This window comes from Macrobrachium nipponense, chromosome 43, assembly GCF_015104395.2.
Source record: "Macrobrachium nipponense isolate FS-2020 chromosome 43, ASM1510439v2, whole genome shotgun sequence".
NCBI classification, from domain to species: Eukaryota; Metazoa; Arthropoda; class Malacostraca; order Decapoda; family Palaemonidae; genus Macrobrachium; species Macrobrachium nipponense.
Genome location: NC_061104.1, coordinates 14,629,637 through 14,643,374, shown reverse-complemented (window position 1 = coordinate 14,643,374; position 13,738 = coordinate 14,629,637). Strand labels below are relative to the sequence as shown.

At 39.1% G+C, this 13,738-nt stretch overlaps 1 protein-coding gene across 1 annotated transcript in view; it reads right to left on the bottom strand.

Moving 5' to 3' along the window:
• LOC135213794 (calphotin-like) overlaps window positions 1–13,738 on the bottom strand; it is a 78,068-nt gene that overhangs the window by 40,059 nt on the left and 24,271 nt on the right. The window contains exons 4-10 of the mRNA XM_064247922.1: window positions 12,083–12,666; window positions 11,611–11,827; window positions 11,068–11,263; window positions 9,377–9,396; window positions 7,900–7,941; window positions 5,036–5,737; window positions 4,651–4,882 (exon numbers count right to left, since the gene is read on the bottom strand). Of these exons, the coding sequence (XP_064103992.1) occupies window positions 4,651–4,882; window positions 5,036–5,737; window positions 7,900–7,941; window positions 9,377–9,396; window positions 11,068–11,263; window positions 11,611–11,827; window positions 12,083–12,666 (1,993 nt within the window). The remainder of the gene's footprint in view (window positions 1–4,650; window positions 4,883–5,035; window positions 5,738–7,899; window positions 7,942–9,376; window positions 9,397–11,067; window positions 11,264–11,610; window positions 11,828–12,082; window positions 12,667–13,738) is intronic.

The following is a 13,738-nucleotide window of genomic DNA, read 5'->3' as shown; positions in this document are numbered from 1 at the left end:
AGCTCCTGCTAGGACAAAAATGGTAATGAAGAACAGCAGTCGAAGAAGGACCAACCTAAGGCATGGCAGGATAGACTATAAGAAAGCCTTCGACATGATACCACACCTGGCTAATAGAATGCCTGAAAAATATATGGGGCAGAGGAAATACCATCAGCTTCCTCAAAAAAATACAATGCGCAACTGGAATACAATACTTACAAGCTCTGGAATAAGACTAGCAGAGGTTAATATCAGGAGAGGGATCTTCCAGGGCGACTCACTGTCCCCACTACTCTTCGTAGTAGCCATGATTCCCATGACAAAAGTACTACAGAAGATGGATGCCGGGTACCAACTCAAGAAAGAGGCAACAAAATCAACCATCTGATGTTCATGGACGACATCAAGCTGTATGGTAAGAGCATCAAGGAAATAGATACCTTAATCCAGACTGTAAGGATTGTATCTGGGGACATCAGGATGGGAGTTTGGAATAGAAAAATGCGCCTTAGTCAACATACAAAAAGGCAAAGTAACGAGAACTGAAGGGATAAAGCTACCAGATGGGAGCAACATCAAACACATAGATGAGACAGGATACAAATACCTGGGAATAATGGAAGGAGGAGATATAAAACACCAAGAGATGAAGGACACGATCAGGAAAGAATATATGCAGAGACTCAAGGCGATACTCAAGTCAAAACTCAACGCCGGAAATATGATAAAAGCCATAAACACATGGGCAGTGCCAGTAATCAGATACAGCGCAGGAATAGTGGAATGGACGAAGGCAGAACTCCGCAGCATAGATCAGAAACCAGGAAACAAATGACAATACACAAAGCACTACACCCAAGAGCAAATACGGACAGACTATACATAACACGAAAGGAAGGAGGGAGAGGACTACTAAGTATAGAGGACTGCGTCAACATCGAAAACAGATAGCACTGGGGCAATATATGAAAACCAGTGAAGACGAGTGGCTAAAGAGTGCATGGGAGAAGGACTAATAAAAGTAGCGAAGACCCAGAATATACAGAGTAGGCAGAAAGACAGAGAACAGAGGACTGGCACCCCCCCGGCACAACAAACCAATGCACGGAAACAATACATGCAGACAGACTAAAAGAACTAAGCCCAGCGATGAACAATGGGCAATGGCTACAGAGGGGGAGAGCGCTAAAGAAGGAAAAACTGAAGGAATGATAAACAGCAGGCACAAGATCAGGGACCCTAAAAGAACCCAGATATGTTCAAAGTTACTATAGACGGCGAAAATAAATCTCTTCCCATATTGTTCGGAAGGTGCAATACGTAAAAAATGAAAAACCCATAAACCACATAGCAATGTGAATGCCCCGGCACTTGCACAGAACCAGTACAAAAAAGAGGCATGATTCAGTGGCAAAAGCCCGCCCTCCACTGGAGCCTTGTGCAAGAAACATCAGCTACATTTGCAGTAATAAAGTGGTAAGAGGCACCATCCTGAAGGAGTGGAATAAGAAAACGATCAGGCAAACGATCCTCTGGGAACTATGGGTATCAGGAACGGATAGGGTGATACGTGCAAACAGACCAGATGTGACCGTTGAATTGGAACAAAGGTCAAGAAGAAAGTAATCACTCATTGATGTCGCCAAATACCATGGGAGACACCAGAGTTGAAGGAAAGAAAGAGGGAAAAAAGGGAAAAAGGGATAAGTCTCAAGAATCTGAAAATAGAAATAAGAAGGATATGGGGATATGCCAGTGGAAATCGTTATCCATAATCAATAGGAGCACTAGGCACGATCACAACGATCCCTGCAAAAGAAAATCTAGAAAAACTAGAGGCTGAAGTAGCTCCAGGACTGATGCTGAAGAGTGTGATTCCTAGAAAACGGCACACATATGTTTTCAAGAAAAGGGTGATTGGAACTCCTAAAGGATGGCAGGATGCAACCCGGCGAACCCCACACTATAACAATGACCACCCAGTCGAATTGGCGGGACTGTGATAGAGCAAAAAAAAAAAAAAAAAAAAAAATATATAATAATAATAATTCCAGTCGGGAAAAATAATGTTGGCTAACTATATGACAAAATAGCAAGAACAAAAACAGGAGCATCATCAAAGTAAGAAGGGAAGGAAGACGAGAGGAGGAGGAGGAGGAGGAGGAGGAGGAGGAGGAGGATAATGGGGATTGAGGAAGAGCCAGGCAAGGGGAGAGAGCGCGGGTAGTCTTCATTAAGCGAAATGAGACACGAACGTATATTTCTTTTTAATACACAAATATCCCCCTTTCATAATGGCAGTTTCCAGTCTTGTTTGCTTCAGCGATATAAAACTATTACTTCTAACGATCTGACGATAAATATTCTGAACCAGTAACGTGACTCGCATGTAATGATAATTGCCTGAACTGCTCTCGCCATAGCAACTCTCCTCATTAGTGAAATGAAATCCAATTGCTTAGTTATAATAAACGTGATTCATTGCGAAAGTTATCCTTGTCTTGTTCATTTCGTATCGTGAACAGGAGTCATAACATGAATGTATCCGCTTCATAATAAATCATAGTTTGGGACCTGTTTTTATCTAATTCATCTATTCATATCCTTTTTAGCTTTCTGTAAGAGAAAGCTACCGAGTTGGCTGTCTGTCTGTCCGCCCGCACTTTCTTCTGTTAGCCCTATGATCTTAAAAACTACTGAGGCTAGAGCGCTGCAAACTGGTATGTTGATCATCCACCCTCCAATCATCGAACATACCAAATTACAGCCCTCTAGCCTTAGTAGTTTTGATCTTATTTAAGGTTAAACGTAGCCGAGGCCGTGCGTCTGGCAACGCTGAATGACAGGCCACCACCTGGCCGTGGGTGAAAGTTTCATGGGACGCGGCTCATACAGCATTATACGCTGTACAGGAAACTCGATTGGGACGATGAATCTTTGCCGCACTTTTTTATTTGTTCAGTTTTGTTTTGGCGTGAAAATTTGCTTTTAGAAATGGCCCGAAGGATCAAAATTTTCGGAATTTTCTTAATTTTCTTTGTATTATTTTGAAATGGGATCAATTCGAGCCCTTTCCTAAACTATAAAAAATGCAGTACGTTAGATGAAAAAAAACTCTCTCTCTCTCTCTCTCTCTCTCTCAATATAATATATATATCTAAATAAATATATATATATATTATTATATAATATATATATAATTATATATATATAGTTTATATATAATAATAATATATAACTAAATATCTATATTATATAATATATATATCCTAATATAATATATATATTATAATATACTATATATATATATAATATATATATATATAATATATATACTAATAATATATAGTATATAATTATATATATCATCGATGATATAGATATATATTATAAACAAACGAGTAGAGAGAGAGAGTGAGAGAGAGAGAGAGAGAGAGAGCGGACCTTACCCTACAGCTCGTTCGGTTGCCCCAGGTTCCCTCATGTGAGGCTATATATATATATATATATATATATATATATATATATACATATATATATATATATATATATATATATATATATATATATATATATATATATAGAGGTTGCCTCACACTGAGGGACCTGGGGCAACCCGAACGAGCTGTAGGGTAAGGTCTCTCTCTCTCTCTCTCTCTCTCTCTCTTCTTTCTCAGTTTGTTTCTGAGACCGAAGAATGATACGTTGAAAACACTCTCTCTCTCTCTCTCTCACTTCCTTCTGAGAGACCCAGAATGACAATATCTCTGCAAATAAACCTATACACGATTTATTTAAGGACATACCATACGATAATGTTCATGTGAACAATGAAGAAGAGGTATTTTGCCAATCAGCCGTGACGATCCTCCTCCACAAATGGGCAAACAGCTAGTTAGCCCCCAACGCCCGCCCCCCCCCCCCCCCCCCCCTCCAGGATCCGGGACACTTCTCATGTGAGAACGACAGCATTACGGTTCTCCTGACACGCGAACGGCGTCCAATTAGGATTATTTGCGACAAGGAAGTCGGCCGTCCGAGTGAAATTGCTAGTAACGTTGACAGCAATGGAAAGAAAGAACGGAATGAGAGAGGTTTACGATCGGTAATAAGAGAAAACATACGCAAGGCCACTGGTGAAACTTATAATCACGTCGCATGCAGAAAAAGGAAAACACATACAAACACACACGCAAATAATGATAAAAACCGGTCTTCTTTCGAGAGGGTGTCTGATTTTCTGTCGGCTGATAATGATGGGGTCATGCAGATAGTGGGGAGTACTTTTAGGTATCGTGGAGTAGAAAAAAGGAACACAAGCTGTTACAGGTATGGGAGAGTGGAAAGAAGGAATACAAACAGTTACAGGTATGGGAGAGTAGAAAGAAGGAATACAAACTGTTACAGGTATAGGGGAGTAGAAAGACGGAAAACAAACTGTGACCAGTATAGGGGAGTAAAAAGAAGGAATACAAACTGTTACAGGTATGGGAGAGTAGAAAGAAGGAATACAAACTGTTACAGGTATGGGAGAGTAGAAAGAAGGAATACAAACTGTTACAGGTATGGGAGAGTAGAAAGAAGGAATACAAACTGTTACAGGTATGGGGAGTAGAAAGAAGGAATACAAACGTACAGGTATAGGGAGTAGAAAGAAGGCATACAAACAAAATTACAGTATGGAGAGTAGAAAAAGGAATACAAACTGTTACAGGTATGGGAGAGTAGAAAGAAGGAATACAAACTGTTACAGGTATGGGAGAGTAGAAAGAAGGAATACAAACTGTTACAGGTATAGTGGAGTAGAAAGAAGGCATACAAACTGTTACAGGTATAGGGGAGTAGAAAGAAGGAATACAAACTGTTACAGGTATGGAGGAGTAAAAAGAAGGAATACAAACTGTTACAGGTATGGGAGAGTAGAAAGAAGGAATACAAACTGTTACAGGTATGGGAGAGTAGAAAGAAGGCATACAAACTGTTACAGGTATGGGAGAGTAGAAAGAAGGAATACAAACTGTTACAGGTATGGGAGAGTAGAAAGAAGGAATACAAACTGTTACAGGTATGGGAGAGTAGAAAGAAGGAATACAAACTGTTACAGGTATGGGAGAGTAGAAAGAAGGAATGCAAACTGTTACAGGTATAGGAGAGTAGAAAGAAGGAATACAAACTGTTACAGGTATGGGAGAGTAGGAAGAAGGAATACAAACTGCTACAGGTATGGGAGAGTAGAAAGAAGGAATACAAACTGTTACAGGTATGGAGGAGTAGAAAGAAGGAATACAAACTGTTACAGATATGGAGGAGTAGAAAGAAGGAATACAAACTGCTACAGGTATGGGATAGTAGAAAGAGGGGATAAAAACTGTTACAGGTATAGGGGAGTAGAAAGAAGGAATACAAACTATTACAGGTATGGGATAGAAAGAAGGAATACAAACTGCTACAGGTATGGGATAGTAGAAAGAGTGAATACAAACTGTTACAGGTATAGGGGAGTAGAAAGAAGGAATACAAACTGTTACAGGTATGGGAGAGTAGAAAGAAGGAATACAAACTGTTACAGGTATGGAGGAGTAGAAAGAAGGAATACAAACTGCTACAGGTATGGGAGAGTAAAAAGAAGGAATACAAACGGTTACAGGTATGGGAGAGTAGAAAAAAGGAATACAAACTGTTACAGGTATGGAGGAGTAGAAAGAAGGAATACAAACTGTTACAGGTATTGGAGAGTAGAAAGAAGGAATACAAACTGTTACAGGTATGGGAGAGTAGAAAGTAGGAAAACAAACTGTTACCGGTATAGGGGAGTAGAAAGAACGCATACAAACTGTTACAGGTATAGGGGAGTAGAAAGAAGGAAAACAAACTGCCGGTATAGGGAGGTAAAAAGAAGGAATACAAACTACAGGTATGGGGATAGAAGAAGGAATACAAACTGTTACAGGTATGGGAGAGTAGAAAGAAGGAATACAAACTGTTACAGGTATGGGAGAATAGAAAGAAGGAATACAACCTGTTACAAGGTATGGGGGAGTAGAAAGAAGGAATACAAACTGTTACAGGTATAGGGGAGTAGAAAGAAGGCATACTGTTTACAGGATAGAGTAGAAAGAAGAATACACTGTTACAGGTATGGGAGAGTAGAAAGAAGGAATACAAACGTACAGGTATGGGAGAGTAGAAGAAGGAATACACTGTTTACGGATAGGAGTAGAAAGAAGGCTACATATGTAAAGGTATAGGGGAGTAGAAAAAAAGGAATACAAACTGTTAGTAAGGAGGAGTAAAAAGAAGGAATACAAACTTTACAGTTATTGGAGTAGAAAGAATACAAACGTTACAGGTATGGGAGAGTAGAAAGAAAGAATACAAAGTTACAGGTATGGGAGAGTAGATAGAAGGAATACAAACTGTTACAGGTAGGGAGCGTAGAAGAAGGAATACAAACTGTTACAGGTATGGGGGATAGAAAGAAGGAATACAAACTGTTACAGGTATAGGGGAGTAGAAAGAAGACATACAAACGTTTTACAGGTATGGAAGAGTAGAAAGAAGGAATACACTGTTACAGGTATGGTAGAGTAGAAAGAGAATACAAACTGTTACGGTATGGGAGATAGAAAGAAGGAATACAAATGGTACAGGTATAGTGGAGTAGAAAGCATACAAACGTTACAGGTATAGGGGAGTAGAAAGAAGGAAATACAAATGTTAAGGTAGAGGGAGTAAAAGAAGGAATACAAATGTTACAGGTATGGGAGAGTAGAAAGAAGGAATACAAACTACAGTATATGGAGTAGAAAGAAGGCATACAAACTGTTACAGGTATAGGCGAGTAGAAAGAAGGATACAAACTACAGGTAAGAGGGTAAAATGAAGGAATACAAACTGTTACAGGTATGGGAGAGTAGAAAGAAGGAATAAAAACGTTAGGTTTGGGAGCGTAGAAAGAAGGCATACAAACTGTTACAGGTATGGGAGAGTAGAAAGAAGGAATACAAACTGTCAGGTATGGGCGAGTGGAAAGAAGGGAATACAAACTGTTCAGGTGGGAGAGAGAGAAAGAATACAAACTGTTAAGGTATGGGAGAGAGAAGAAAGGCATACAAATGTTATAGGTGGGAGAGTAGAAAGAAGCAATACAAAACGGTTCGGTATGGGAGAGTAGAAGAAGGAATACAAACTGCTACGGTATGGGAGGACTAGAAAGAAGGAATACAAACTGTTTACAGGTATGGGCAGAAAGAAGGAATACAAACTGACAGGTATGAGTAGAAAGAAGGGAATACTACAGGTATGAGGGAGTAAAAAGAAGGAATACTGTTACAGGTATGGGAGAGTGGAAAGAAGGAATACTGTTATAGGTATGGGGAGAGTAGAAAGAAGGAATACAAACGTTACCGGTATAGGGGATAGAAAGAAGCATATGTTACAGGATAGGGGTGAAAGAAGGAAAAAACAAATGTTACCGGTATAGGGGAGTAAAAAGAAGGAATACAAACTGTTACAGGATGGGAGAATTAGAAAGAAGGAATACAAACTGTTCAGGTATGGGAGAGTAGAAAGAAGGAATACAAAAACTGTTACAGGTAGGGAGATAGAAAGAAGAATACTGTTCAAGGTATGGGGGAGTAGAAAGAAGGATACAAACTGTTAGGTAAAGGGGAGTAGAAAGAAGGATACAAACTGTTACAGGGGAGAGTAGAAAGAAGGAATACATGTTACAGGTATGGGAGAGAGAAAGAAGGAATACAAACTGTTACAGGTATGGGAGTAGAAAGAAGGAATACAAACTGTTACAGGTATATGGATAGAAAGAAGGCATACAAATGTTACAAGTATAGAGTAGAAAAAAGAAATACAAAACGTTACAGGTAAGGAGGCGTAAAAAAAAGAAGGAATACAACTTACAGGTGAGAGTAGAAGAAGGAATACAAACTGTTAAGGTATGGGCTGTAGAAAGAAGGAATACAAAACTGTTACAGGTATGGAGAGTAGATAGAAGGAATACAAACTGACTTACAGGTATGGAGACGTAGAAAGAAGGAATACAAAAACTGTTTACAGGCGTATGGGGGAGGTAGAAAGAAAGAATACAAACTGTTACAGGTATAGGGGAGTAGAAAGAAGGCATACAAACTGTTACAGGTATGGGAAGAGTAGAAGAAGGGAATACACTGTTACAGGTATGGGTAGCAGTAGAAAGACGGATACTTTTACCGTTACAAAGGTCTGAGGAGAGTAGAAAGAAGGAATACAAACTGTTACAGGGTATGATGGAGTAGAAAGAAGGCAATACAAACTGTACAAGGTATAGGGGAGTAGAAAGACGGAATACAAAACTGTTACAGGTAATGGAGAGTACAAAGAAAGGAATACAAACTGTTACAGGTATGGGAGAGTAGAAAGAACGGAATACAAACTGTTACAGGTATAGTGGAGTAGAAAGAAAGGCATACAAACTGTTACAGGTATAGGCGAGTAGAAAGAAGGAATACACGTACAGGTATGAGGGAGTAGAAAAAGAAGATAAAAAACAAACTGTTACAGGTATGGGAGAGTAGAAAGAAGGAATACAACTGTTACAGGTATGGGAGAGTAGAAAAGAAGGCAATACACTGTTAATAGGTATGGGAGAGTAGAAGGAATACAACAAACTGTTCACAGGTATGGTTGAGTAGAAAGAAGGAATACAAAACTGTACAGGTATGGAGGAGTAGAAAGAAGGATACAAACTGTTACAGGTATGGGAGAGTAGAAAAGAAGGCATACAAACTCGTACAGGTATGAGAGTAGAAAGAAGCAAATACAAACTGTTACAGGTATAGGGAGAGTAGAATGAACGGAATACAACTGCTTACAGGTATGGGAGAGTAGAAAGAAGGAATACAAACTGTTACAGGTATTTTGGTGGAGAGCAGAAAGAAGGCCAATACAAACTGCCTTACATGTATGGGGGAGTGAGAAAAGAAGGAATTACAAACTGTTACAGTATGAGGGAGTAAAAGAAAGGAATACAAACGTTACAGGTATGAGAGAGTAGAAAGCGGATACAAACCTGTTATAGGTATGGGATAGTAGAAAGAAGGAATACAAAACTGTTACAGGTATGGGAGGGGAGTAAAAAGAGGTAAGAACTAGGATACAAACTGTTACAGGTATGGGGAGAGTAGAATAGCAAAGGAAGGAATACAAATGGTTACAGGTACTGAGGGAGTAGAAGAATATCAAAACGTTACAGGTATGGGAGACTAGAAAGAATACAAAACTGTTTACAGGTATGGGAGGCAGTAGAAAGAAGAGCATACAAATGTTACAGGTATATGAGTAGAAAGAAGGAATACAAATGTTACAGGTATAGCGGAGTAGTTAGAGAAGGAATACAAACCTGTTACAGGTATAGGAGAGCTAGAAAGAAGGAATACAAAACTGTTACAGGTATGGGAGATAGAGTAGAAAGAAGGTATACAAATGTTACAGGTATGGGAGAGTAGAAAGAAGGAATACAAACTGTTACAGGTATGGGAGAGTCGAAAGAAGAGAATACAAACTGTTACAGGTATGGAGGAGTAGAAAGAAGGAATGCAGACTGATACAGGTATGGGAGAGAGTAAAAAGAAGGATACAAAACTGTTACAGGTATGGGAAAAGTATAAAGAAGGAATACAAAAACTTGTTACAGGTATGGAGAGGTAGAAAGAAGGAATACAAACTGTTACAGGACCTGGGGGAGTAGAAAGAAGGAATGGGGCACTGATACAGGTATGGAGAGTACAAATAAGGACAAAACGAAATGAATTACAGGTATGGGAGAGTAGAAAGAAGGAATAAAAACAAACTTTTCAGGTAAGGGAGAGTAGAAAGAAGGAATACAAAAACTGTTAGCGGTATTTTGTATGGGGAAGTAGAAAAAAGGAATACAAAACGGATACAGGTATTTGGAGGAGTAGAAAAGAAAGGAATACAAAACTGTTTACAGGTATAGTGAGAAGTAGAAAGAGGCGAATACAAACTGTTACAGGTATGGAGGAGTAGAAAGAAAGATACAAACTGTACAGGTATGGAGGCGTAGAAAGAACGAATACAAACTGATACAGGTATGGAGGAGTAGAAAGAAGATACAAACTGTTACAGGTTAGGGGTGGGGAAGTAGAAGAAGGGAATACAAACTGATACAGGTATGGAGAGGTAAGAAAGAAGGGAATACAAAACTGGTTACAGGTATGGGAAATTAGAAAAAAGGAATACAAACTGTACTGGTATGGGGAGTAGAAAGAAGGAATACAACTGTTTATAGGTATGGGAGAGTAGAAAGAAGGCTACTACAAAATGTTACAGGGTATAGGGGAGTAGAAAGAAGGAATACAAACTGTTACGGTGGTATGGAGAGTAGAAAGAAGGAATCAAACTGTTACAGGTATAGGAGAGTAGAAAGAAGGAATACAAACTGTTACAGGTATGGGAGACTAGAAAGAAGAATACAAAAAAACTGTTACATTGTATGGGAAGATAGAAAGAAGGCATACAAACTGTTACAGGTATACGGGAGTAGAAGAAGGAATACAAACTGTTTACAGTATGGAGAGTAGAAAAGGAATACAAACTGTTACAGGTATAGGGCGAGTAGAAAGAAGGAATACAAACTGTTTACAGGTAGAGGAGTATAGAAGGAATACAAAACTGTTTTTTTACAGGTATGGGAGAGTAGAAAGAAGGAATACAAACTGTTACAGGTATGGGAGAGTAGAAAGAAGGAATACAAACTGTTACAGGTATGGGAGAGTAGAAAGAAGGAATGCAGACTGATACAGGTATGAGGGAGTAAAAAGAGAATACAAACTGCTACAGGTATGGAGGAGTACAAAGAAGGAAATACAAACTGTTACAGGTATTGGGAGAGTAGAAAGAAGGAATAAAACTGTAACAGGTAGGGAGGAGTAGAAAAGAAGGCTATCAAACTGTGACAGGTATGGGGAAGTAGAAAAGAAAGGAATACAAACTGATATAGGTATGGAGGAGTAGAAGGAAGGAAGCAAACTGTTTTCAGGTATGGAGGAGTAGAAAGAAGGAATTACAAACTGTTTACAAGGTATGGAGGATAGCAAAGAAGGAATACAAACTGATACAGTTATGGAGGAGTAGAAAGAAGGAATACAAACTGATACAGGTATGGAGGAGTAGAAAGAAGGAATACAAACTGTTACAGGTATGGGGGAGTAGAAAGAAGGAATACAAACTGATACAGGTATGGAGGAGTAGAAAGAAGGAATACAAACTGTTACAGGAATGGGAAATTAGAAAGAAGGAATACAAACTGTTACTGGTATGGGTGAGTAGAAAGAAGGAATACAAACTGTTACAGGTATGGGAGAGTAGAAAGGAGGAACACAAACGGTTACAGGTATGGGAGAGTAGAAACAAGGAATACAAACTGTTACGGGCATGGGAGAGTAGAAAGAAGGAATACAAACTGTTACAGGTATGGGAGAGTAGAAAGAAGGAATACAAACTGTTACAGGTATGGGAGAGCAGAAAGAAGGAATACAAACTGCTACAGGTATGGGGAGTAGAAAGAAGGAATACAAACTGTTACAGGTATGAGGGAGTAAAAAGAAGGAATACAAACTGTTACAGGTATGGGAGAGTAGAAAGAAGGAATACAAACTGTTATAGGTATGGGAGAGTAGAAAGAAGGAATACAAACTGTTACAGGTATAGGGGAGTAGAAAGAAGGCATACAAACTGTTACAGGTATAGGGGAGTAGAAAGAAGGAATACAAACTGTTACAGGTATGAGGGAGTAAAAAGAAGGAATACAAACTGTTACAGGTATGGGAGACTAGAAAGAAGGAATACAAACTGTTACAGGTATGGGAGAGTAGAAAGAAGGCATACAAACTGTTACAGGTATAGGGGAGTAGAAAGAAGGAATACAAACTGTTACAGGTATGGGAGAGTAGAAAGAAGGAATACAAACTGTTACAGGTATAGGAGAGTAGAAAGAAGGAATACAAACTGTTACAGGTATGGGAGAGTAGAAAGAAGGCATACAAACTGTTACAGGTATGGGAGAGTAGAAAGAAGGAATACAAACTGTTACAGGTATGGGAGAGTAGAAAGAAGGAATACAAACTGTTACAGGTATGGGAGAGTAGAAAGAAGGAATACAGACTGATACAGGTATGAGGGAGTAAAAAGAAGGAATACAAACTGCTACAGGTATGGGAAAGTAGAAAGAAGGAATACAAACTGTTACAGGTATGGGAGAGTAGAAAGAAGGAATACAAACTGTTACAGGTATGGGGGAGTAGAGAGAAGGAATACAAACTGATACAGGTATGGAGGAGTACAAAGAAGGAATACAAACTGTTACAGGTATGGGAGAGTAGAAAGAAGGAATACAAACTGCTACAGGTATGGGAGAGTAGAAAGAAGGAATACAAACTGTTACAGGTATGGGGGAGTAGAAAGAAGGAATACAAACTGATACAGGTATGGAGGAGTAGAAAGAAGGAATACAAACTGTTACAGGTATGGGAGAGTAGAAAGAAGGAATACAAACTGTTACAGGTATGGAGGAGTAGAAAGAAGGAATACAAACTGATACAGTTATGGAGGAGTAGAAAGAAGGAATACAAACTGATACAGGTATGGAGGAGTAGAAAGAAGGAAGACACTCTGTTACAGGTATGGGGGAGTAGAAAGACGGAAGGCAAACAAAATGATACAGTATGAGGAGTGTAGAAATAGATACAACTGTTACATGGGTATGGGAAATTAGAAAGAAGGAAATACAAACTGTTACTGGTAGGTGAGTAGAAAGAGAATACAAACTGTTATAGGTATGGGAGGAGTAGAAAGGAGGAACAAACGGTTACGGTTAGTATGGGAGAGTAAAAACAGGAATACAAACTGTTACGGGCATGGGAGAGTAGAGAAAGAAGGAATACAAACTGTTCAGGTATGGAGGGTAGAAAGAAGAATACAAACTGTCAGTTTGGGAGAGTCAAAAGAAGGAATACAAATCTGTTACAGGTAAGGAGAGTAGAAAGGAAGGAATACAACTGTTATCGGTATGGGAAGGGGAAAAAAAAAAGGAAAAGAAGGCAATACACTGTATAGGTATGGAGTAGAAAGAATGAATACAAACTGCTACAGGTATGGGAGAGTAGAACGAAGGAAATAAAACAAACTGTTACAGGTATAGGGGAGTAGAAAGAAGGCATACAAACTGTTACAGGTATGGGAGAGTAGAAAGAAGGAATACAAACTGTTACAGGTATGGGAGAGTAGAAAGAAGAAGGTACAAACTGTTACAGTTATGGGAGGAGTAGCAAAGACGGAATACAGACTGATACAGGTATGAGGGAGTAAAAAGAAAGGAAGGAATATACAAACTGCTACAGGTATGGGAAAGTAGAAAGAAGGAATACAAACTGTTACAGGTATGGGAGACGTAGAACGAACGGAATACAAACTGTTACAGGTATAGGGGCGGGGAGTAGAAAGAAGGAATACAAACGCCCTAATACAGGTATGGAGGAGTACGTTACAAATAAGGAATACAAACTGTTACAGGTTATGGGAGAGTAGAAAGAAGGAATGACAAACTGTTACACGGTCATGGGAAGAGAAAGTAGTTAAAGAAGGAATACAAACGTGTTACACGGTATGGGGGGGGGAGTAGAAAGAAGGAATACAAACAACTGATACAGGTATGGAGGAGTAGAAAGAAGGAATACAAACTGTT